Below are 26,157 nucleotides of genomic sequence, written 5' to 3'. Positions count from 1 at the left end.
GTGTCTTGATGAAATGTGTTTCCCTACTTCACCACCCTAGCCCCCAACATAGTCCATCTGCCTTCCTGCCTTATTTTTCTCTGTGGCACATATCACTAAAATATTTATCTTAATAATTGTCTTTCTTTTCCCACTAGAATATAAGTTCCATGAGGGCAAGAATTTTTGCGTAATTTGTTTAATGCTCTATTACCAACACTTAGGAAAGTGCCTGATGGATGGTAGGCACTCAGTATATGTCTTGAATGAGTGAATAAATAACATTGTCTCTGGAGAGGAAATTGGGTGGCTGGACAACAAGGTTGTCAACAAGGAGACAATTTAGTATATATTGTTTCTATATCTCATAAGTTTTGAATCATAGGATATAATACCTATTAAAATAAATAAAACTAAAATTAGAAATAATGAGCAGAGGCATATAATTACATAGGACCTATTAAAGAAAAATTGAATTTGTATATTTGATTGTAAACTTTAAGGCAGTACTATATATGTCAGCAGGAATCTGAAACTATAAGGAGGAAAAGCTAAGAACTTAATTTCCTCTAGTTTTTGTAAGGTCTAGAAAATGGAAGGTAGAAGTTTTGGCATAACTAGGTTGATAGTAACAAAATACATTTTCTTAACACAACATCTGATATCATTATTATAATTTAATGCAGCCATAAATTATGTGTACCAAGAGGACACTTTTTATCTTAGATGAAGAGGAAAGAAAAGTATTCACTTGCCTGTACCATTTAGACTTCTAAAACTTCATTCTTTCAGAGACTCTATGGAGTGCACTTACATCATAACACCTATTTCTTGCTAACTCCTGAGTCAAGCAGTCTCTTGAGTGCAATAACAGTTTTTAAAAATGTATAAGAGTAAAACCGGGCTGAAATTAGCCAAAAGTACAACTTTGCTGATTTCTGAGTAGCTGGCTTCTTTCCTATCAAATCCATAGCCATATACTGTTCTGTGGTTCACATCTAGGCTTTTACATGAGAGAATTGTAATGCTCAAGCATGATGTGGAAACAAAACTTAGTTCTCTCCCGTACAGGCCCTTTGGAAGTAGGAATAAAGAACATAAATCTACAGATTATAAAGTTTGGTTTTGTTTTTGTCATTTTTTTTGGTACAGGGTCAAGGAAATGATTCCTCCAAGGCCACCTCTTACCCGTCGGACAGGAGGAGCTCAGAAGGCAAGTGCCAAAGCCATGGTGAAACTATAAGTAATAAAGTGTTGAGTGCACCCATTTGAAAATAAGGCATGGATTCTTCAGTATGTTTTCTAGAAGGGGTGAGAAATTGTAGCTTCACATATTTCTCTTCCTGGTTCTGTTTGTGACCAGTGACATATAATGAATAGTGAATAGTGTTTCCTCTTTGGCTGGTAGTCTCTGAGCTGAAAAGTAAAGGGCAATTTATACCTAAAGTATTATTGAATGTAAAACCCAATCCAGTTTCAGACTTCCATTATATATCTTGATCTCTTCAAGGCCTCTTTACCAGATATTTTGTATTTTGCTAGGCAGTGAGTGACTACCACATGCAGATCAAGAATATTTCTAGAGCTATTCTGGATGAGTATCATAGGATGTTTGGAAAACAGGTGGCCAAACTGGGGAGTAACATGGACAGTGAAACCGTGGAGGAGCAGAAGTGCCTGCTCAGCTATGAACTTAACTGCTCTGGAAAATACTTCGCTTTCAAAGAACAGCTCAAGGTAAATATTCATTTAATTGTTCAATGGATTTTTATGAGGCATCTTCTCTACATTCCTAATTATTAGTTTTTTTCTGCTCATGTTCATCTATGCTTCCACCATTCTTGCTGTTGGTGCCAAGAGTTATGTTCCGTCTGATAGGACATGAGAAGCTCCACTTGTGCAAAGCCCTGGTTTTAAGTCTTTACTTGAGGCTGGCCAGATTTTGAGCCAAGTTTCGTGTTGCTGTGGCAGGTAGAAACTCTGTACCTGGTACTGATTCCATGACTACTAATTCTCTGTCTCCCATTACCTACCTTTCCATAGTCCACAGAATCACTAAGATTTGAGAAATATTTACTTAATAATAATCTTCTGCATCATAATGGTTAACATTTATTGAGTATTTGCAGTATACCAGATAAATTTTTAAATGCTTTGTATTTTACTAATTTAATCCTAACAACAATCCTATGAGGTAGATAGTCTTCATTTTACAGTTGGAGAAATGCAATATTAATTAGGTAAGTAATTTCCCCAAGAGCGTAGAACTAGTAAAGGGTAAAGATGAGACTCAAATTCAGGCAGCCTTCTTGCCCCAGAATTAACATTCTTAACTGCTATGCTGGATTGCCTCTCTGTGCACATTTATCATGTGTCCTATACTGAACTTAACAGATACAAAGAAAGCACATGGAAATAATAAGGTGAAAAACAACTGATGCCCATGGAGGCGAGGAGCTCTTCTCAGTAGGTGGCATAGTCACAACTTAGTTTGATTCCTGGTTCTACCATTACTAGCTGAATGGTCAAATGACTTTACCTCTCTGAGCATTAATTACTCTGTGTAATGATGAGGAATAATACTAATACTATCACATGGGGTCATTATGAGAATTAAATAATACGATGCATGGAAAGTGCTTGGTACAAAACCTGGCAATAATGTTAGCTGGCGGGGGGGGGACTGTCATGGCTACAGCAATATGTTATTTATACAGCATTTTAAGTTTTATCACCTACTTGTTATCTTTCTTTGGCGTCTCAATCATCTTTTGAAGTAAGATAATAAGACCAGAAGTACACATCCATATAACAAATGAGGAAAATGAGGTAGTAACTTCAATTGTTGAGGTTGTATGGTGGCAGAATTAGAAGTAGAATTCCATTCTCTAGACTGTCAAATCACACCTTTTCCTCTTGTATCATGTGGTCACCATAAGAGATGTAATGCATAAACCTAATGCTGAGGTCTTCTTTAGCTCTATGGCTCTCTTCACATGATATGTAGTCTGCATTGACCGTATTAAGGATGACGTCAAGAAAAGAAGTCATGCAGAGTATGCTGACTGGGGGAAAATCAGAGACCTGACATTCTAGTAGTTACCAAGGGAGAAATCAATCACTTTCTGAAGTTCTGATGAGCCTTAGACCAGGGCTCAAGGGAGGCCTGTGTTGTCAGTGTGGTGCTGGACTCTATAATCAAATGGATGATCTATGTCTCTTACAGCATGCTGTAGTAAAGATTGTGAGAGAGAAGTATTTGAAGACAACACCATTTGAAAGCCAGGAGGAACTGCAGACATTTATTAGTGAGCTCTATGTGTTCTTGGTGGATCAGATGCATGTGGCCTTAAACCAGGTAGGTGCTCAAGAACTAAGAGCCCTTCCTTTTCTCCATAGGACATCAGGGTCTCTGAATGATTCCTTCCTTGCTTGCTTCCTTTCTTCATTCAGCAAACATTTATTTTTTTTAATTTAATTTAATTTATTTATTTGACAGAGAGAGATCACAAGTAGGCAGAGAGGCAGGCAGAGAGAGAGGGAAGCAGGCTCCCTGTTGAGCAGAGAGCCTGATGCGGGGCTCGATCCCAGGACCCTGGGATCATGACCTGAGCTGAAGGCAGAGGATGAACCCACCGAGCCACCCAGGTGCCCCTCAGCAAACATTTATGAGGTGTTTACTCTGTTGCACTGACAAAGATGAATAAGAAACTGCCTAAATTATAAAACTAGTTTTCGGGAGAATGAGGGAGAATAATTCAACTTCCTGGCATAATAACTTTCATAACTATCTTAAATGTGATGGATAAAAGAAATATATAAAATCAGCTAATTAAATTATAAAACAAAAATCATCATTTTATTCATTCTGTGTGTACAATTTTCAGTTTGCTCTCCATGATTGGCAATCAAAACTAAGAAACATTATGAGCTTTCAGATATTATACCTGAATGACAATGACAGTTCAATTGTGCCTTTTCTTTTCTTTTTTTTTTTTTTTTTTGAGAGGGGGGTGAGTAGGGCAGAAGGAGAGGGAGAGAGAGAGAGAGTCCCAAGCAGGCTCCCTGCCCATTGCGAAGCCCCATACAGAGCTTGATCTCACAACCCTGAGATGATGACCTGAGCCTAAATCAAGGGTTGCATGTTTAACCCACTGAGCCACCCAGGTGCCCCCAAACATGCCTTTTCTATTTGACTGTTAGCCTGCTCTTCTCCCATTTGTCTCTTTCTATATATATTTGCACAGCTTGCATATTGTCTTCATTTGCTCATTTTTAAATGTATATAGTTGTGGTTTATTTGAAAACAATAGCGAAAATCCAAGTCTTTTTGTCCCCTTGGTCGTCTCTAAGCAGCCATTGTTCCTCAAACCCTCTGTTTGTTTTTCCCTTTACTGTTGCTTTCTTCTCTATCACCATTACTTTTTCTTTCACCTTGTCTTTCTGGAGGGGGAAGGTGAGGAGTGTCCGATATCCTAGGATTAAGAAAACAATTCTACCTTGAGCACAGATGATTTAGATAAATTGCCTTGAGAATTGAGCATGAGATAGTAATTACTGTTGCCTTGTGCTGTCAAGGAATCCCTGTCTAGTAGAGAAGAGAGACATCAAATACAAATAAGTGCAGTAGGGTGAGGTAAGTGCTGTGACAGGGACATGTCCATGGGAGAGCAAGTTAGGGGATACCTAAAGATTGGTCAATTTCACCCTGAGAAAGGTGTCAGGAAAGGATTCACAGAAGAGCTGTGCCTTGACCTTGAAGACTAAAAATTTTCCAGGTGGATGTTTCGGAGCATTTGAGTCATAGGGAACATCACAAAAGCTTGGAAGATCGGAAGTATGGTATATACAGAAACTGCCTATCATTTAGGAACAGAAGTTGAAGTGGTTAAGGGACATAGAAGTAGGAGTTGAAGCCAGGGATCAGTTCCTAGTAGGGGGATTGAGAATGTGGATGGAAGCCTTATATGCTACACAAAGAAGTTTTGACTTTTTCCCTTATTAGCATTTGGAAGCAATAAATTTAATTACATTATAAGTGGAATAATATGATCAGATCTACATTTTATGAAAAACACTCTGATGGCAGTAAGTCATATGGGTTAGGTGTAATGAAACTGGTGGTGTTAACCAGTTATTATTTGGTAATAAAGGGGTCAAAGATTCTTAAGTTTAAGGCTCAATGATGGGGTAGCTTATAGTACCATTAACTAGAACAGGAAATACAACAGAAGTGAATTTGGTAGGAGGCAGGTGATTGTTGAAATCACTTTTGAACATTGGTTCTTGTGGGGTTTTTCTTAAGAGAGATCTGAGCTGGAGAGAAGATTTGGGGAGCCATGAGTATATACAGGCATTACTTGGAGATATTGACAGTTTGTTTCCAGACCACCACAATAAAGCAAATATCACAATAAAGCAAGTCAAATGAATTTTTTGGTTTCCCAGTGCATATAAATATTTACACTATACTGGAGACTATTATGTATGCAATAACATTATGTCTAGAAAAACAATGTACGTATCTTAGTTAAAAAAAAATACTGTATTGCTAAAAAATCCTAACCATCATCTAAGTTTTCAGTGAATTCTAACCACAGATCACAGATCACTCTAACAAATATAGTTAACAATGAAAAAGCTTGAATTATTGTGACAATTACCCAAATGTGACACAGAGGCACAAAGTGAGCAAATGCTATTAGAAAATGGCACAATAGATTTGTTTGACATAGAGTTACCACAAATCTTCAATTTGTAAAAACAAACAAACAAACAAAAAACCAACCAAAAGACAGTATCTGTGAAGTGCAACAAAAGATATGCCTTAGATACTAGTTAAAATATGATCATAAATTAAGCTGCTGAGAAAAACATGAATCGAGAGAGAAGTGAGCTGTCAGTGGAACCCTATCAAGCAGCAGCATTTAAGGGATGGATGAGTAAAAGAATTAATGGAAGGACGGGTGCCTGCTTGGCTCAGTCATGATCCCAAGGTCCTGGGATTGAGCCCCGCATCAGACTCCCTGCTCAGCGGGAAGCCTGCTTCTTCCCTCTCCCACTCCCCTTGTTTGTGTTCCCTCTCTCGCTGTGTCTCTCTCTGTCAAGTAAGTAAATAAAAATCTTTAATAAAAAAAAAAGAATTAATGGAAGGAGATAAGTGAATTGTTAAAAAGGTAAAAGCCAGAAGACAGTGGTACCACAGAAGCTAAGGGGAGATAATTTTAAGAAGAAAAAGTAGTCAACAATGTCAAATATTCCTAGGAGTTCATGGGGAAGGAGAATTGGAACAAGGTCGTCAAAAGGTATAAACTTCAAATTACAAGATAAACTAGTACTAGTGATGTAATGTACAGCATGATGACTAAAGCTAACACTGTTGAATGATATATGTGAAAGTTAAGGGAGTAAATCTTAAGAGTTCTTATCACAAGAAAAAAATTTTCTTTTTTTCTTTTTCTTTTTATTATGTCCATTTGAGATGATGGATACTAACTAAACTTATTGTGGTAATTATTTTATAGGATGTGTCTGTCAAACCATTATGCTCTATGCCTTAAACTTACACAGTGATGTAGGTCAATTATGTCTCAATAAACTGGGGGAAAAAAGAAAAAATTGGAAAAGTTTTCATTGAATCTGAAAACAAAGAGATTATTAACTTTCACATAGCAATATCAGTGAGCTAATGGAGTAGATTCAAATTATAATGAACTGTGGAGTAAATGAGTGATTAAGAAGCAGGTGAATATAAATTCAAGAAGTTGGAAGATGAAAGGAAGGGAGGGGAAATAGTAGCTAGAAATTATAGAGATTTTCTTTTTAAGCTGGAGATGTCTTTAGCATATCCATAGGTTTGGGAAAAGGAGTCAGCAGATGGGAACAAATTGAAAATAGAAGGAAAGAGAGAATAATTGATGGCAAAGCCCAGGCTATATACAGGTAGGAAAGGATCAAGTACAGAGAAGGATGTGATGCTTCTTCCTCAGACTGAAAGGAAGGATATCAATGGATGCAGAAATAAACTCTTTCAGTGTGGAGTTCATTAGTTGAGGAATTTCTGGTCTAATGATTTCCATTTCCTCTGTGAAGTAATGTCTTTGCGGACAGTGAAGGGAATAACATTTGAATAAAAAATATGAAGAAAGAGAAGAATATTTAGGTACTGCATCATAGCATTATGGAATTTGTTGTTGAACAAGGACAACTACATAGATTGCAGAGAGTATGAAAGGTCTTCAGCTAAGGCTGAATGCCAAAGAATCTGTGGCAGCCCAGATATTTCTTTGTGTACGCAGTTTTCCTCAGGACCTGTTAGCAGCTCTTGTCTAAGACTTAAGAAGTCAGATAGTAGGGTTGTTTTAATTGGGGAGTCTTCAGACCAAGTGCAGAAGAAGGACAAGGATGCCTGGGACCTGAGTGTGCTGGTGAGAGAGTAGTATGAGTAGATGATCATGAGGTCCAAGCTTACCCACTTGGGAAACATAGGCATATTGGAAATGAAGGAAATAAAGTCAAAGAGCAGTTTTCAGGGGATTTAAGTGACAAAAAGACTGAAGGCTTGTAACGTAGATTCTGGGAGTGGAATGTTAGAGGTAGAGGATTTCTGGTTTGCAATGAAGTGTGTTGCTGGAGGGATTTGGAGGTCAAGATCATCAAAGTTAAAAATAACAAAAACAGAAGTATTATTCCATGATCAGGAACTCTCTTTGGCCCATCTCAAATTTAGCTTTACTCTCTACATCCCTTAGCAACTCTACTTGTTAATGTCACTGATAATATTTTTACTTCTAATTAAAGAATTTGGGGAGGTCTGCCTTGACAATATCTTCTGATCCAGGAGATTACTTACTATACCAGAACTGCTTTCCTGAGTCGGTATATGGAGCATAATATTTTGGGGGGTTTTCTCCTACATTCTGGCTATTTCTAAAATGTTTCCTTTTTGGGATATGCTTACATATCTCACTAAAAGTACAGAAGCAACTTCCAAAGCGTTACCCTTCATCTCCTGTTTTTTCAATGTTTGAAGACTCTAGTTAGTGTTTGCCAACCTTTTTCATGTAATGGCACCTAAAAATGATAATATTTTTCACATACACTAGAGAAAATGTAAGCTGTTTGAGGTCAAAGGAGGCTTACTTAGAGATTTTTGACTGCCCTGAGGGTTGAGGAGAATAGTTCCACCCAAATTAATTTTTACTCACTTCTATGAGCTTAGATTGTTGGTATTCAGACACCTGAGCTTCTCTTTCACCCTTGATATTTCTCTCTTGGTTCACTTTCACACTCTTACTATATTGGCAAGACTGTAAAAAAACCCAATATCAATTTCAACCTTATAACTGGGTTCTCACGTCTAGTTTATTCTTATAAGACTCTCTACTTGTAATTGTTTTGTTTTGTTTAACATCTTGATGACAAGACCATGCCAGATGATATCCAAGGTGCTGTTTCGACCATCTATACAAGCAGTGAACAGCTTCGACTCTTTGCATTTGAAGCAGAAGTCAATGAGAACTTTGAAATGGCAGCAGTGTATTATGAAGAGGTAATTAAATGTCTTGCCAGTGGTAATTGTTACTATTATTTGTATAATATGGGTATAACAAATAGTTTTTAATTATTTAAAACCCAAGAGGACTGATGAAAGGATAGACACATAAATCAATAAAATAGAACCTAAAAATAGATCCACACAAATGAGGACATTATATTTTTATTTATTTATTTATTTATTTTTATTTCTTTTCAGCGTAACAGTATTCATTGTTTTTGCAACACACCCAGTGCTCCATGCAATACGTGCCCTCCCTAATACCCACCACCTTGTTCCCCCAACCTCCCACCCCCCGCCCCTTCAAGACCCTCAGGTTGTTTTTCAGAGTCCATAGTCTCTCATGGTTCACCTCCCCTTCCAATTTCCCTCAACTCCCTTCTCCTCTCCATCTCCCCATGTCCTCCATGTTATTTGTTATGCTCCACAAATAAGTGAAACCATATGATAATTGACTCTCTCTGCTTGACTTATTTCACTCAGCATAATCTCTTCTAGTCCCATCCATGTTGCTACAAAAGTTGGGTATTCATCCTTTCTGATGGAGGCATAATACTCCATAGTGTATATGGACCACATCTTCCTTATCCATTCGTCCGTTGAAGGGCATCTTGGTTCTTTCCACAGTTTGGCGACCGTGGCCATTATACTTTTGACAGAGGTGTAAGGAATTCAATAGAGAAAAGACAGTCTTTTAAAAAAAATGGTATTAGAACTGTTGGTCATCCATATGCAAAAAATAAACTTTGACTTAAGCCTCAAACATTGTATAAAAAAATCAACTTAAGAGGCACCTGGGTGGGGCACCTGGGTGGCTCAGTGGGTTAAAACCTCTGCCTTCAGCTCAGGTCATGATCCCAGGCTCCTGGGATCAAGCCCTGAATAGGGCTCTCTGCTTAGCGGGGAACCTGCTTCCTCCTCTCGCTCTCTCTTCCTGCCTCTCTGCCTACTTGTGATCTCTGTCTGTCAAATAAATAAATAAAATCTTAAAAAAAAAAAAAAAAGAGGCACCTTGGTGGCTCAAGTGGTTGAGCATCCAACTCTTGCTCTCGGTCAGGTCTTGATCTCAGTGTCATGAATTCAAGCCCAACACTGGGCTCCAGGCTGGGTGTAGAGCCTACTTAAAAAAAAAAAAATCAACTTAAAATGAACCATAGATCTGAATGTAAAACATAAAACTGTAAGAATTTTAGAAAAAAAAAAGGAGAAAGTCTTCATGACCTGGAGTTTTGGACATGATGCAAAAGCATGATCCATAAAAGAAAAATAGGATAAATGGAACTTCATCAAAATTAAAATGTGTGCTTTGTAAAAGTAGTATTTAGTGAAAGAAAAGAAAGGTAGATATTGGGAAAAAATATCTGCAAAACATATATCTGACAAAAGATTTGTATCCAGAATATTAAGAACTCCCAAAATTCAACAGTAGAAAAATGACTAAATAAAAATGGGCAAAAGATTTGAAAAGATATTTCACTAAAGAGGACATAAATATGATAAATAAGAACATGAAAAGATGTTCAACATCATTAGCCATTAGGGAATGCAAATTCAAATCACAATAAAGTGCCACTACAATACATTAGAATAACTAAAATGAAAAATGGTGACAATAAGAAGTGCTGGTGGGGACACAAAACAACTGGAACCCTCATACTTTGCTGGAGGAAATGCATAATGGTAAAGCAACCCTGGAAAATAGTTTGGCAGTTTCTACTCCTGGGTATTTACCTTAAAAAAGTATAATCTTAGTGGTATTCCCATGCATTTTGGCCATTTGTAGATCTTCAGAGAAATGTCTATTTAAGTCCTTTGCCCACTTTTGAGTCACTTTTGTTTAATTTTTGTTGTTGAGTTTTAGTAGTTCGTTACATATTCTGAATATTCTTACCAGTTACAGGTATATGATTTGCAAATATATTCTCCCGTTCTGTGAATTACCTCTTTACTCCACTGAGTTTCTTTTGATGTACAAAAGTTTTTTTAAATGTTTTTGATAAGTCCAGTTTGTCTTTTTTTTCTTTTGTTAACTGTGCCTTTGGTATCATATCCAAGAAATCATTTTGATATCCAGAGTCATGTTATAGTTTTAGGTCCTACATCTAGGTCTTTGATCTATTTTGAGTTATTTTTTGTATATGGCATTAAGTAGCAGTCCAACTTCATTTTTTACATGTAGATGTGGATATCCAGGTTTCCATTTGCTGAAAAGACTGTCCTTATATATTGAATGGTTTTGGCCTCTTTGTCAAAAATCATTTGACCATATATGTGAGGGCTCTCTATTCTATTCCATTTTTCTATATATTTATCTTGATACTAGCACCATGCAGATTACTATAACTTTTTAAGTTTTGAAACCTGGTGTCTGTTTTTATGCCAGTACCATGCTGTCTTGGTAATCACAGCATTGTAGTAAAGCTTGAAATCAGGCAATGTGATGCCGCCAGTTTTGTTTTTCTTTTTCAACATTTCCTTAGCAATTCGGGGCCTCTTCTGATTCCGTACAAATTTTAGGATTGTTTGCTCCAGCTCTTTGAAAAATACCGGTGGAATTTTAATCAGAATGGCATTAAAAGTATAGATTGCTCTAGGCAGTATAGACATTTTAACAATGTTTATTCTTCCAATTAATGAGCATGGAATGGTCTTCCATTTTTTTGTGTCTTCTTCGATTTCTTTCATGAGTGTTCTGTAGTTCCTCGAGTACAGATCCTTTACCTCTTCGGTTAGGTTTATTTCCAGGTATCTTATGGTTCTTGGTGCTATAGTAAATGGAATCAATTCTCTAATTTCCCTTTCTGTATTTTCACTGTTAGTGTATAAGAAAGCCACTGATTTCTGTACATTGACTTTGTATCCTGCCACATTACTGAATTGCTATATGAGTTCTAGTAGTTTGGGGGTGGAGTCTTTTGGGTTTTCCATATAAAGTATCATGTCATCTGTGAAGAGAGAGAGTTTGACTTCTTCATTGCCAATTTGGATACCTTTAATTTCTCTTTGTTGTCTGATTGCTGTTGCTAGGACTTCTAATACTATGTTGAACAAGAGTGGTGAGAGTGGGCATCCTTGTCATGTTCCTGATCTCAGCGGGAAGGCTGCGAGCTTTTTCCCATTGAGGGTGATATTTGCTGTGGGTCTTTCATAGATAGATTTTATGAAGTTCAGGAATGTTCCCTCTATCCCTATACTTTGAAGCGTTTTAATCAGGAACGGATGCTGGATTTTGTCAAATGCTTTTTCTGCATCAATTGACAGGACCATGTGGTTCTTCTCTCTTCTCTTATTGATTTGTTCTATCACATTGATTGATTTGCGAATGTTGAACCATCCTTGCAACCCAGGGATGAATCCCACCTGGTCATGCTGGATCATCTTTTTAATGTGCTATTGGATCATCTTTTTAATGTGCTGTTGGATCATCTTTTTAATGTGCTGTTGGATCCTGTTTGCTAGGATCTTGTTGAGAATCTTGGCATCCATACTCATCAGTGATATTGGACTGAAATTCTCTTTTTTGGTGGGGTCTTTGCTTGGTTTGGGTTTCAGGGTAATGCTGGCTTCATAAAAAGAGTCTGGAAGTTTTCCTTCTGCTTCAATTTTTTGAAGCAGCTTCAGGAGAATAGGTGTTATTTCTTCTTTGAAAGTTTGGTAGAATACCCCAGGGAATCCATCAGGTCCTGGGCTCTTGTTTTTTGGGAGGTTTTTGATCACTGCTTCTATCTCATTACTAGATATTGCACTATTCAGGTTGTCAATTTCTTCCTGGTTCAATTTTGGAAGTTTTCCAGGAATGCATCCATTTCATCTAGGTTGCTTAACTTATTGGCATGTAACTGTTGATAATAATTTTGATGATTGTTTCTATTGCCTTGGTGTTAGTTGTGATCTCTTCCTTTTCATTCATAATTTTATTAATTTGGGCCTTCTCTCTTTTCTTTTGGATTAGTTTGGCCAATGGTTTATTGATCTTATTGATTCTTTCAAAAAACCAACTTCTAGTTTCATTGATGCGTTCTGCTGTATCTCTAGTTTCTATCTCACTGATCTCTGCTCTAATCTTGATTATTTCCCTTCTTGTGTGTGGAGTTGGCTTAATTTGTTGTGATTCTCCAGTTCTTTAAGGTGTAGAGACAGCTCGTGTATTCTGGATTTTTCCATTTTTTAAAGGGAGGCTTGGATGGCTATGTATTTCCCCCTTAGGACTGCCTTTGCTGTATCCCATAGGTTTTGGACCAAAGTGTCTTCATTCTCATTGGTTTCCATGAATTAAGTTCTTTGATTTCCTGGTTGATCCAAGCATTCTTAAGCAAGGTGGTCTTTAGCTTCCAGGTGTTTGAATTCCTTCCAAACCCTTCCTTGTGGTTGAGCTCCAGTTTCAAAGCATTGTGATCTGAGAATATGCAGGAAATAATCTCAATCTTTTGGTATCGGTTGAGCCCTGATTTGTGACCCAGTATGTGGTCTATTCTGGAGAAGGTTCCACGTGCATTCGAGAAGAATGAGTATTCTGTTGTTTTAGGGTGGAATGTTCTGTATATATCTATGAGGTCCATCTGGTCCAATGGATCATTCAATGCTCTTGTTTCTTTATTGATTTTCTGCTTGGATGATCTGTCTATTACTGAGAGTGGCATGTTAAGATCTCCTACTATTAATGTATTCATATTAATATGACTCTTTATCTTGATTAACAGTTTTCTTATGTAATTGGCTGCTCCCATATTGGGGACGTAAATATTTACAATTGTTAGATCTTCTTGGTGGATTTAAGAATTATGTAGTGTCCTCCTGTATCTCTGACTACAGTCTTTAGTTTAAAATCTAATTTATCTGATATGAAAATCACTACCCCAGCCTTCTTTTAAGGCCCATTGGCATGAAAGATGCTTCTCCATCCCTTCACTTTCAGTCTGGATATATCCTTAGGTTAGAAATGGGTCTCTTGTAGACAACATACAGATGGGTCCTGTCGTTTTATCCAATCTGCAACCCTATGTCGTTTTATGGGCGCATTTAGGCCAAGTATGAGTTCTCTAGTTTTGTTCTTTTTCAAGATTGTTTTGGCTATTCAGGGTCCCTTGAGAATCCATGTAAATTTTAGAGTGTTTTTTCCTATTGCGACAAAAATTATTGAGATTTTGATAGAGATTGTATGGAATCTGTAAATTGCTTTGGGCAGTATTGACATTTTAATAATATTAAGTCTTTCAATCCATATACATGAGATGTGTTTCCATTTGTTTATATCATCTTTAATTTCTTTTAGCATGTTTTATAGTTTTTACTCATTGTGAGATGCTTTTTTTTGCATATTTGTACTTAAACTTATATTTGCCATCTAAAGACCATGACAGAATTATTATATGTGAATCTTTAAAATGAACTATAAAATGAATCTGTGTTCCTAAGTAATTAGAGGAGTTTATGGTGACTATAACATTGACACTAAGAAGCAATGACTTGAAGATTTAATTTAAAAATTATTGCAATAAGTATTTATTCACCACATACTATGAGCCAGAATAGTGTCTGTGCTAGATATTCAGAATTCAGTGGTAAATTTTAAAAATATGACAGTTTTTGCTTTCATACAACTTAGAGTATTTGTGGTTTTATGGGCATAAAAAATATGACATTGTATTACCATAACTTTGGTCCTCCTCGTGCTTCATGTGATAGAGGTTGGTCCGTGAGCCCCAGAACCTGGAACACTGGCTGGACTATGGTGCCTTCTGCCTCCTAACTGAGGACAACATCAAAGCACAGGAGTGTTTTCGGAAAGCTCTTTCCCTCAACCAGAATCATATCCAAAGGTATGGGTGGAAGAGAGATGAAGAATGAGTAGGAGCACATAAGCTTCTATATGAAATTGTCTTGGTTCCATGACTGTGACATGGGACCATGTTGTGAATCATGTTGGTGGTCTCTTCTCAGCTTGTTGCTGTGTGGTGTCCTGGCTGTCCTTATGGAGAAGTATGAGCAGGCAGAAATTTTCTTTGAGGATGCTACTTGCTTGGAACCAACTAATGTTGTAGCCTGGACTTTACTTGGTATGGTATTTTCCTGTGATATGAATGTGTTTTCTTCCATTATAAGATTCTCCCTTTCTCTTTTCATTCTTTAATGGCTTATCATATAGTTCTTAAACTTTTGTAAAATTAGGAAAATAGAAGTGAAATGTTGCAGTTCTTCAGTTTATGATGGTGGAAAAACCAGTCACATTTATTTCAACATCTTTCTTTCTTCAGGTTTGTACTATGAAATTCAAAACAATGATATTCGAATGGAAATGGCATTTCATGAAGGCTTCAAACAACTTCAGGCACGAATGCTTCAGGCACAAGTAATAAAGCAGAGGAGCACTGGTCCTTTTGAGTACATTGAAGAAGGAGGGAAAGTAGAAGAACACAGTTTAGGTCCTTGGGGAATCACTAATGGTTCTTCTGCAACAGCAATGAAGGCAGAAACCCCAGCAGGTAGGACCAGGAAATGGAGATGATGAGTGGCTATTGAAACAATTACTGGCCTTATGAATAGGGCCTGGCACATAGTAGGTAGTAAATAATTGTCAAATGATTCAGTAGATGGAGTTTTGAATTATCCCAGGGATACCAGTAAGACTCCTTTTAATAATTCCTCATTCATATGATTGGAAGTCTGAAGCTATTGTTGCCATTCAGGTTTTTTAATCTTAAAGAATTACTATTTCTGTGTTTCAATAAGAGTGGTATGATTGTAACAGAGTAAATTTCTTTCATTTCCCCCTCACTTTCTTTTCCAACACTCTCAATCCCTCTCTTGTGATTATTTTTCTAAGATTTATTTATTTATTTGAGAGAGAGAGAGAGAGTATGAGCAGGAGGGGCAGAGAGAAAAGGAGAGAGAATCTCAAGCAGACTCCACATTGGGCATGGAGCTAGATCTGGGGCTTGATCTTAGGACCTGAGATCATGACCTTAGCTGAAACCAAGGGTCCGATGCTTAACTGACTGTACTGCCCAGGCACCACCACTTCTCTTGTGATTCTTAAGTTTATTTATTTATTTATACACGTGTGTGCATGCACATGTGTACGTGTGCACGCACACGCACACACACACACATTCCCTTTTTTCCCTATTCTTATCATTCTCCTTTCCTCCGTTTTAGGAAATTGATCATTCTAATCTGTTTAATATGTATTTTTGTTTATGTGTTTCTTGTATATGTTATTTTGTTTATATGTTATTGCATATTGTTATTTTGTGTGCATTTGTTTTTAACAGTTTGAAGTACAATTGACATTTCATAAACTGTACATATTTAACACATACAAATTGATATGTTTGGCATCTGAACACAACCATGAAAACATCACCCCAATCAAGTTAATAAACATATCCAAAATCTCGTAAACTCTCCTTGTGCCCATTTAAACCTCTTTCTCTGGCTTCCGTTTCCAGACAACTACCAGGCATCTCTCTGTCACCATCAATTAGTTTGCATGTCTAAAATTTTAGAATTCTAGAAAATTTCCACCATTTTCTAGAACTTCTAGAATTAAATAGGATCACATAGTATGTTCTCTTTTTCACCAAGCATGACTGTTTTGAGTGTCAAACATGCTGTTGTCTATATTAGTAGTTCATCCCTTTCTATTGCTAAATAGTATCCCATTATATGAAGATACCACAACATGTTTATCTATTCACCTGTTGATAGATATTTGGGGTGTTTCTAATTTGGGACTACTAAAATAAAACTGCTATGGATATTTGTCTACAAGTATTTTTATGGATATACACTTTCATTTCTTCTGGATAAAATATTTAGGAGTTGAATTGCTGGGACCATGAGTTATTTAGCAGTATGCTTTTAATTTTCTTTATTTTCTATTTTAAAAAATTATTTAAATTCAATTTATTAACATAGTATACTATGAGTTTCAGAGGTAGAGTTCATTCATTCATCAGTCTTATATAACATCCAGTGCTTATTACATCACATGTCCCCCTTAAGGTCCATCACCCAGTTACCCCATCCTCCTGCCCCCTGCCCCTCCAAAACCCTCAGTTTGTTTCCCATGATTAAGAGCATCTTATGGTTTGTCTCCCTCTCTGATTTCGTCTTGTTTTATTTTTCCCTCCCTTCCCCTATGCTCCTCTGTTTTGTTTCTTAAATACCACATATAAGTGAAATCATATAATTGTCTTTCTCTTATTGACTTATTTTGCTTAGCATAATACCCTCTGCAAATGGCAAGATTTCTTTTTTTTTTTTGATGGCTGAGTAATATTCCAGGGTGTGTCTGTGTGTGTGTGCACGCGTGTGTGTGTGTCCATTAATCTGTTGATGGACATCTGGGCTCTTTCCATAGTTTGGCTATTGTGGGCATTGCTGCTATAAACATTGGGTGCAGATGCCTCTTTGGATCAAGGATCATTACATTTGTATCTTTGGGTTAAATACCTAGTAGTGCAATTGCTCATTCATAGGGTAACTCTATTTTCAACTTTTTGAGGAACCTCCTACTGTTTTCCAGAGTGGCTGTGCCAGTTTTCATTCCTACCAACAGTGTTAGAGGGTTCCCCTTTCTCTGCACCCTTGTCAACATCTGTTGTTTCCTGATTTAATTTTCTATGCTTTTAATTTTCTAAATATATGGGGGTTTTTCCAGACATCTTTTTAAAAAAATATTTTATTTATTTATTTGAGGGAAAGAGAGAGAGAGCACACAAACAGGGGGAGGAACAGAGGCAGAGACTAAAAAAGAAACAGACTCCCCACTGAGCAGGGAGTCTGATGTGAGGCTCGATGCCAGGACCTTGGGATCATGACCTAAGCTGAAGGCAGATGCTTAACCAATTTAATTTCACTGTGGCTAGAAAAGACACTTTGTATGATTTGAATCCATTTAAATTTATTTTGACTTTTCTATGGTCCAGGATGTGATCTTCTTTTTAAAAATTTAATTTTTTAAAAAAATATTTTTCCCTTTAAAAGGGAAACTTACCGGGGCACCTGGGTGGCTCAGTGGGTTAAGCCACTGCCTTCGGCTCAGGTCATGATCTCAGAATCCTGGGATCGAGCCCACTTAAAACTTACCACTTTTTTGGTTTTTTTTTTTTTTTTTTTGTATTTTTATTTTTATTTTTTAATTTCTTTTCAGCATAACAGAATTCATTGTTTTGGTACCACACCTTGTGCTCCATAATACCCTCCACCTGGCTCCCCCAACCTCCCACCTCCTGCCCTTCAAAACCCTCAGATTGTTTTTTCAGAGTCCATAGTCTCTCATGGTTCACCTCCCCTTCCAATTTCCCTCAACTCCCTTCTCCTCTCCATCTCTCCATGTCCTCCATGTTATTTGTTATGCTCCACAAATAAGTGAAACCATATGATAATTGACTCTCTCTGGACTTGACTTACTTCACTCAGCATAATCTCTTCCAGTCCCACCCATGTTGCTACAAAAGTTGGGTATTCATCCTTTCCGATGGAGGCATAATACTCCATAGTGTATATGGACCACATCTTCCTTATCCATTTGTCCGTTGAAAGGCATCTTGGTTCTTTCCACAGTTTGGTGACCGTGGCCATTGCTGCTATAAACATTGGGGTACAGATGGCCCTTCTTTCCACTACATCTGTATCTTTGGGGTAAATACCCAGTAGTGCAATTGCAGGATCATAGGGAAGCTCTATTTTTAATTTCTTGAGGAATCTCCACACTGTTCTCCAAAGTGGCTGCACCAACTTGCATTCCCATCAACAGTGTAAGAGGGTTCCCCTTTCTCCACATCCTCTCCAACACATGCTGTTTCCTGTCTTGCTAATTTTGTCCATTCTAACTGGTGTAAGGTGGTATCTCAACAAGATCCTAGCAAATAGGATCCAATAGCACATTAAAAAGATGATCCATGGGGCGCCTGGGTGGCTCAGTGGGTTAAGCCGCTACCTTCGGCTCGGGTCGTGGTCTCAGGGTCCTGGGATCGAGCCCCGCATCGGGCTCTCTGCTCAGCGGGGAGCCTGCTTCCTCCTCTCTCTCTGCCTGCCTCTCTGACTGCTTGTGATCTCTCTCTGTCAAATAAATAAATAAATAAAATCTTTAAAAAAAAAATTATTAAAAAAAAAAAAAGATGATCCAGCATGACCAGGTGGGATTCATCCCTGGGTTGCAAGGATGGTTCAACATTCGCAAATCAATCAATGTGATAGAACAAATCAATAAGAGAAGAGAGAAGAACCACATGGTCCTGTCAATTGATGCAGAAAAAGCATTTGACAAAATCCAGCATCCGTTCCTGATTAAAACGCTTCAAAGTATAGGGATAGAGGGAATATTCCTGAACTTCATAAAATCTATCTATGAAAGACCCACAGCAAATATCACCCTCAATGGGAAAAAGCTCGCAGCCTTCCCGCTGAGATCAGGAACATGACAAGGATGCCCACTCTCACCACTCTTGTTCAACATAGTATTAGAAGTCCTAGCAACAGCAATCAGACAACAAAGAGAAATTAAAGGTATCCAAATTGGCAATGAAGAAGTCAAACTCTCTCTCTTCACAGATGACATGATACTTTATATGGAAAACCCAAAAGACTCCACCCCCAAACTACTAGAACTCATATAGCAATTCAGTAATGTGGCAGGATACAAAGTCAATGTACAGAAATCAGTGGCTTTCTTATACACTAACAGTGAAAATACAGAAAGGGAAATTAGAGAATTGATTCCATTTACTATAGCACCAAGAACCATAAGATACCTGGTGATAAACCTAACCAAAGAGGTGAAGTATTTTTTTTAAGATTTGTTAAGATTTTATCTATTCATTTGACAGAGAGAGAGATCACAAGTAGCCAGAGGCAGGCAGAGAGAGAGGAGGAAGCAGGCTCCCTGCCCAGCAGAGAGCCCGATGCGGGGCTAGATCCCAGGACCCCTGGGATCCTGACCTGAGCCAAAGGCAGAGGCTTAACCCCCTGAGCCACCCAGGCGCCCCCAGTCCGAAGTATTTAACCACTCTTTCCTTCCTGAAATACATGTGGCATTGCATCCTACATCTCCCAACAGTTTGGGTTTCCTTTGTTAGCTTCTCTTTCTTGTTAAACTCATTAGAGGTAATCATCTCCCAATAATATAGTCTTACTTTCTAAGAGCCAACCTGCACTCAGTTTCCATTTTACTACTGATAACTCTCAAATTTCTATATTTAGCCCTGACATCCCTCCAGAACCCAGGAGCTGGATTTTTCTACCAGTAAATTCAACTGCTCATCTCCCAGATTGACTCTACATTGCTATATTAAGCACCCAAGTCTATGATCTCAGTCATCCCTGCTTCCTCTTCCTTTCTAGAATTGAACTTCCCCCATCCCTATAATAGGTTAATTCTTAGGACTACCTGGTTCTCTTTCAAAATGCTCCTTGCATCCTCCTTTTAAAACTTCCACTATTCTTCATTACAAAATTTCCAGATTGTTGTAACAGCCTTTCTACAAACCTCTTTGTCTCCATTCTGTATTTTTTTTTCCATTCTGTATTTTTTATTCCTTGCTTCATAGCACTGCTAGAGTAATTTTCATAAAATACCACTTTCATTTTCAGATTTTTCTGTTCAAAACTCTTCATTGTTTTCTCCTTTTGTTTACAGAAGAAAAATCCTAGCATTAAAATGTCAGTACAGGGGCGCCTGGGTGGCTTAGTGTTTACGCATTGGCTTTCAGCTCAGGTCATGATCCTAGGGTTCTGGGATTGAGCCCCACATCAGGCTCTCTGCTCAGCAGGAAGCATTATTTTCCCCTCCCAATCACCGCTTGTGTTCCCTCTCGCTGTGTCTCTCTCTGTCCAATAAATAAATAAAATATTTTTCAATCATGTCAGTACAGTCTAGCTCCAACCTGTCTTTCTCTTAATTTTCTCTATGTTATTCTCAATACCCATTAAAATAATTAGCTCACTACTTTTGTGCTTTTGCCAATAGCATGCTCTCAACCTTAAATGCTTCTCCCCCTTTACCTATCCAACTTCTGGCCATTTTTCAAAGCCATATCTTTTGCTCTGGCTGAGGGTGACCTCTTCTGACTGGGAACCAACTGGCCACTGTTCATTTCCACCCTGACGTTGCTTTTTATTTTTATTCATCAAACATTTATTTATTTGAGAGGCAGCAAGACAGGTTCAAGAGCTTCAGCAAGTTATTTAACTTCTCTGTGATTCACCTTGTTTAAAGGAGCATAGTAAATGTTGTGAAAAATAAAGATTATACATTAAGGTTTTTAGCACAATCTTTAATACAATTCCTGGCATATAGCGATGTTCAAATATAGCTACTTATAATGATGATAATGGTGTTTTTGAATACTAAGATGAAAAGAATTCCTGTCCTTCAAGAGTTTTAATTTAATCTAAAAATATATTAACCTCATTTAGATTCTTCACGTTCTGGGTTTAGCAAATAACTTTTATAATAGGTATTTGTTTGACATCATCATAACTTAGGTTAGTAGCAGGGTTGGACTAGGAATTACAGTTATAGAAGCTGAGCTGTCAGTTTAGCTTGTACTCTAAATTATTCAGAAATATGAAAAGTCTGGGGCACCTGGCTGGCTCAGTCAGTGGAACATGTGACTCTTGATCTCAGGGTTGTAAGTTTGAGCCTCATATTGGGTATAGAGATTTCTTAAAAATAAAATCTTTAAAAAGTATATAAAATGTCTACAAAACAAGTCTACCCATGCAGTATTTAGGAAATATGTTTCTTATGCTTTGAAAATAATTATATTTTTCCTCTTCTAATATCCAATGGAAGAAGGGTTTTTTTTTTTTTTCTCATTAAAATTTAATCTATTTAGGACCAGGAGCTCCAACATCCATTCCAGATGACTTTCTTGAAGAATCCTCCAAACTGCTTTCGGACTCACAAGAACACATTTTACCCGCACAATCTCAGGATCCAACTGTTTGCCAAAAACCATCCAATATACTTCTCAAGGAGATACCAGTGAAAAAAGGTACTTAGGAATAAAGATTTCCACTTGAAATAAGGGCATAAACTAACTAGAAAAGATGAAAACTCTTATGATTACCAAAATGGTAATCTTGTTTGAATTTGATTAGTTTGTCATATTGCCTAAATTCCTTCACATGAGGCTAGACTTTAATAATCCGAACTCAGTAGTGCAACCCTTCCTAGGCAAGAATTTATATTTAGCTCAGAGAAGTGGCTAACTACAGACTTAGGATTTTTTAACAGTGATTCTTCATTTTTAGAATATCAATAGGTTGTGTTTCACATTCAGGAAGATATGAATACTTCTAGAATGCATTTCATTTGGTTGTAACTTGCATTTGAAACAGCAATAGACTAACCTTGAGAACTTTTGAGATCTTTGGGGACCGTTGCTATAAAGGAATTTATTGCTTTTCAGGTTATAACCTCTCTCATATATTAGATTAGAATACTCTCCTGGCTCATTAGTAGTAATGTAGCTCACTCTCTGAGCTTCTGACCTTTTTTTCCTTTACATCTAGTCATCTATTCTTTTAATTTAATATTTTCAGAAATATCAAAATGTCAAGATTCATCAACCTTTTTGCATCCTAGCCCTCATGGTGTTTCCCAGACTCCTGCCACCATCTTCATGGAGACCATACGTTTCTTGATGAAAGTCAATGCTGTCCAGGTCAGAATATTTGGAAAAGGGCATGTAGATGGAAAGATTTTAGTGGACTACTTATTCAATCCATAGTGGTATCTTTCCAAGCTTTAATATGCATGATGCAGAAATCAAATATGCTTTTGAGAACACACTCTAGGCCTAATGGTGTGAACATCCAAATTTGAACCACTCTCTACAGAGAGCATCAGAACAGCTCACTGCAAATCTGTTCCCTCAGAATACCAGCAGAGCAAAATTGGACTCTAAAGGCTTATGTAACCTGATATCAATTTATTATCAGAACTCATATTATGTAAGTGTTGGGGGCTCACAGGAGCATAATCATATCTTTCTTCCTTTCTAGGTAGTAAATGTGGGGGAATAAAAATACTAATTTTTTTTAATTTGTATAACTGGGCTGGATATGTGACTAGCCTCAGATTTGACTTACCCATACAGTCACAGATAGAACTACTCGAGAAGAAGAAGAGCATCCTGTGAGGTCTACCTACCACATGGGAAACAAGAAATATTTCCATGAAGCAAGTAGTAGGAAAGAGAGCAAGATCCAGGAACCAGGAGAGTTGGCCCTGATCCTGCAGAGTTTATGTTCCACTTGAGCGTGGCAAGCTCAAGAAAGGGCAAGAATTATGACCTGACTAGGAGTGGGCCACATTAAACAGGAACTTTTAACACATTAACCTTTCCCAGTAGAGAAACATCTCTGTATCCCAGATTAAATAAGTCTCTATCCCCACCACCCCATGCAAAGAGCCAGAAATGTAGGTATAGGGTAACAGCTCCAGAACCTCCTCCCACTATTTTTTTAAGAAGGTATAAGTGTTAATGGGAGTTTCTATAGGATAGGCTAAGATGGGAATGGAGGGAGAAGAAAAGTAGAACTTCCCCCTCTGCTTAGTAAGTACATCTGACTTTGTTAAATTTGCAAACCTTATATAGCATTAAAAATAAAGAATAGCCCAAAGTGTAAAACTGGCAAACATAGATGAGAGTTTGTCAGAAACAAACATTTATGTTTCTAAGATCCTGAGCCTAGAATTTTAGAAAAGGAGGTTTTGCCTCACTAAGTTTCTTCAATAATGGTAGCTGCCTGAAAATGTTAACTCATGTGTCCTTGAAGTGGTTGATGAAGAGCTTTTATTTGCTCATAACATACATGCAAAAATTCATCTAGTTTTCTGAACAGCAAGACCAGAATTGTTCAGTACTGCATATTTTTAATTTGGAAATGTCTGTATTTGGTGACTAAGTGAATAGTGGGTAATGGAACCATGATGTGCTAAATCTTTATAATTCACCTCTAACCTTTTGAAGTTGGTAATCATTTCATTCTATAATATGTTTCTTATTCATTATTATCGGGCATAATATTCAGCTGCAAGAGCTATGGAATTGACACAATGCAGCTATTATATACTCCTTATAATCTGGTTTTTCCTCATAGTATGTGCACAGGGTGCTTGCACATGAGCTGTTATGCCCTCAAGGAGGCCCCAGCTGCGAGTATTACTTGGTGCTGGCCCAGACACACCTTCTCAAGAAGGACTTTGCCAAGGCAGAGGAATACCTTCAACATGCAGCCCAGATGGACTACCTGGTAATAACTTTTTTCTAGAACCTCTTGAGTATAGTTTGGGGGAGGGGCAAGCAGGCTTTTTTAAAGGTGATGATGCCATATCACGGGTAGATTTCTAGTTACTAGAGGTGGAGGTCTTCAACTTCCAGTAAACTCATCTATTTCCTTCCATTTTTTTTTTCTCAAGCAGTTATGAGTTTTGCAAAGGGCAGAGAAAAGGATAAGGATAGCTCTTTAGCTGATAATTGATCTATTTCATATTTTCTGGATTTCTTCTTTTTTTTCTCACTGTGAACATTCTCTTGGTTATGTTTGAATGTTTTTCTTAATATTTACCCCAAAGACAAAATAGTTTTGAAAAATGCAGGAAAGAAATGAGGGAGCAGACCTAGAAAAATACCTCCCAGTGCAACTGAATGGCCCTTTTTCTAACTGAGTGCTGTTAGAAAAAGAAGGACTTAGTCTAATTTTAAATGTTAAACAAAGATCACTAATGGACTTTTAAATACCACCTCATCCCAAGTACTACTTGTTCTTTACCTTCTCAGAACCCTAATGTCTGGGGCGTGAAGGGCCATCTCTATTTTCTAAGTGGAAATCATGCTGAGGCCAAGGCATGCTATGAGCGAACCATTAGTTTTGTAGTGGATGCTTCTGAGATGCACTTCATCTTCCTGCGACTGGGACACATCTATCTGGAAGAGAAAGAGGTGAGGGACAGAGGATGGAGAGTAACCATGTAAAAAAAATCAGGTCATGGTCGGGGACCTGAATTCAGTTCAAACATTAACGTCCATCTGTGTGGACCCAACACAGATATGATATCAATACTTTTATATCCAAAGATAAAGTGATTTGACCAACATTAGATAAACTAGTAATTAATAGAAGTAGGATTCAAATCCAGGCAGTCTAATATTGGAGTCTGTGGTTTTAACCATTATGATACTAAAAAGTTGTGTAGAACTCAATAAATGTTATCGTAGTTAATATTTAAGGTAACTTTTATTAGCAGTAGTAGTAACATTCTTAGCTTGACTTAACTAATGGAAAATGTCAAAAGAACTTCTTCAACCTTCTTCCTCAACATAAAGTTTTATATTTAATTCAGCTGAGGCTAACTCCATTCCACAGGGAACTCTAACCTGACTCCTTTGTAATTACTCTCCATATTTTAGGAATCACCCCCAAGATCTTCTAAAAGAAACTTTGGGGGCACCTGGGTGGCTCACTGGATTAAGCCTCTGCCTTCGGCTCAGGTCATGATCTCAGGGCCCTGGGATTGAGCCCCGTATTGGGCTCTCTCCTCAGCAGGGAGCCTGTTTCACCCCCGGCCCCGCCTGCCTCTCTGCCTACTTGTGATCTCTCTCTGTGTCAAAAAAATAAATAAAATCTTAAAGGAAAAAGAAACTTTCTGTTATGGAAAATTTCAAATACATACAAAGTATGGGGCACCTTGGTGGCTCAATCAGTTAAGAACCCAGCTCTCCATCTCAGCTCAAGTCTTGATCTCAAGGTTGTGAGTTCATCCCCTGCACTGGGCTCCTTGCTGGGTGTGGAGCCTACTTAAAAAACAAACATACAAACAAACAAAAAACACAAATAAATACTAAGTAGACAGAATAGTAGAAATGAACCAATGTGGACCCATCATCTCATATCAACAAGTATTAACACTCTGCCTTTTGACTTTGGGCTTTTGTTTTGACTTCATTCTATTTCTACCCCTAGAATACCCAATTATCTTTCTATTTAAAATAAAGGGATGCCTGGGTGGCTCAGTGAGTTAAGTGTCTGCCTTCAGCTCATGTCATGATCCCAGGGTCCCAGGATCAAATCCTGCATTGGACTCCCTGCTCAGCATGGAGTCTGCTTCTCCCTTTGTCTCCCCACTGATTGTGCCTTCTCTTTCTCTGACAAATAAATAAATAAAATCTTTATAAAATAAAGCAACAGCAGCAACAAGAAGTTGTAATACCTTATTTTTTTTAAAGATTTTATTTATTTATTTGACAGAGAGAAATCACAAGTAGGCAGAGAGGCAGGCAGAGAGAGAGGAGGAAGCAGGCTCCCTGCTGAGCAGAAAGCCCGATGTGGGGCCCGAACCCAGGACCTGGGATCATGACCTGAGCCGAAGGCAGCGGCTTAACCCACTGAGCCACCCAGGCACCCCAAGAAGTTGTAATACCTTATAATTAAAGTATGAAGGCCCCCATAGACTTAAGAAAAAAAAAATCATTATCCCACTGCAGTGAAGTAAATAAGAAGTGTTCTTTCTGACATCATTGCAAGCTACATCTGAACCCAGCTTCTGACTTAAATAGTCACTAGGCAAGCAATTTACTGGGTAAGCAATTCTTAGGCTATTTGCTGAG

At 37.7% G+C, this 26,157-nt stretch overlaps 1 protein-coding gene across 8 annotated transcripts in view; it reads left to right on the top strand.

The window, feature by feature from the left end:
• CFAP70 (cilia and flagella associated protein 70) overlaps positions 1–26,157 on the top strand; it is a 124,531-nt gene that overhangs the window by 66,422 nt on the left and 31,952 nt on the right. For 6 of the 8 annotated variants that reach the window (XM_047702889.1, XM_047702888.1, XM_047702894.1 and 3 more), the window contains 11 exons: positions 1,132–1,192; positions 1,522–1,716; positions 3,206–3,337; positions 8,405–8,530; positions 14,222–14,355; positions 14,477–14,592; positions 14,791–15,018; positions 21,379–21,537; positions 22,088–22,209; positions 23,651–23,803; positions 24,331–24,492. In XM_047702889.1, coding sequence (XP_047558845.1) covers positions 1,132–1,192; positions 1,522–1,716; positions 3,206–3,337; positions 8,405–8,530; positions 14,222–14,355; positions 14,477–14,592; positions 14,791–15,018; positions 21,379–21,537; positions 22,088–22,209; positions 23,651–23,803; positions 24,331–24,492 — 1,588 coding nt within the window. The remainder of the gene's footprint in view (positions 1–1,131; positions 1,193–1,521; positions 1,717–3,205; positions 3,338–8,404; positions 8,531–14,221; positions 14,356–14,476; positions 14,593–14,790; positions 15,019–21,378; positions 21,538–22,087; positions 22,210–23,650; positions 23,804–24,330; positions 24,493–26,157) is intronic. The other 2 variants (XM_047702892.1, XM_047702893.1) reach the window with 2 other exon arrangements.

Source organism: Lutra lutra, chromosome 14 (genome assembly GCF_902655055.1).
Source record: "Lutra lutra chromosome 14, mLutLut1.2, whole genome shotgun sequence".
In the NCBI taxonomy this organism is placed as follows: Eukaryota; Metazoa; Chordata; class Mammalia; order Carnivora; family Mustelidae; genus Lutra; species Lutra lutra.
This window is presented reverse-complemented; position numbering and strand designations above follow the sequence as displayed.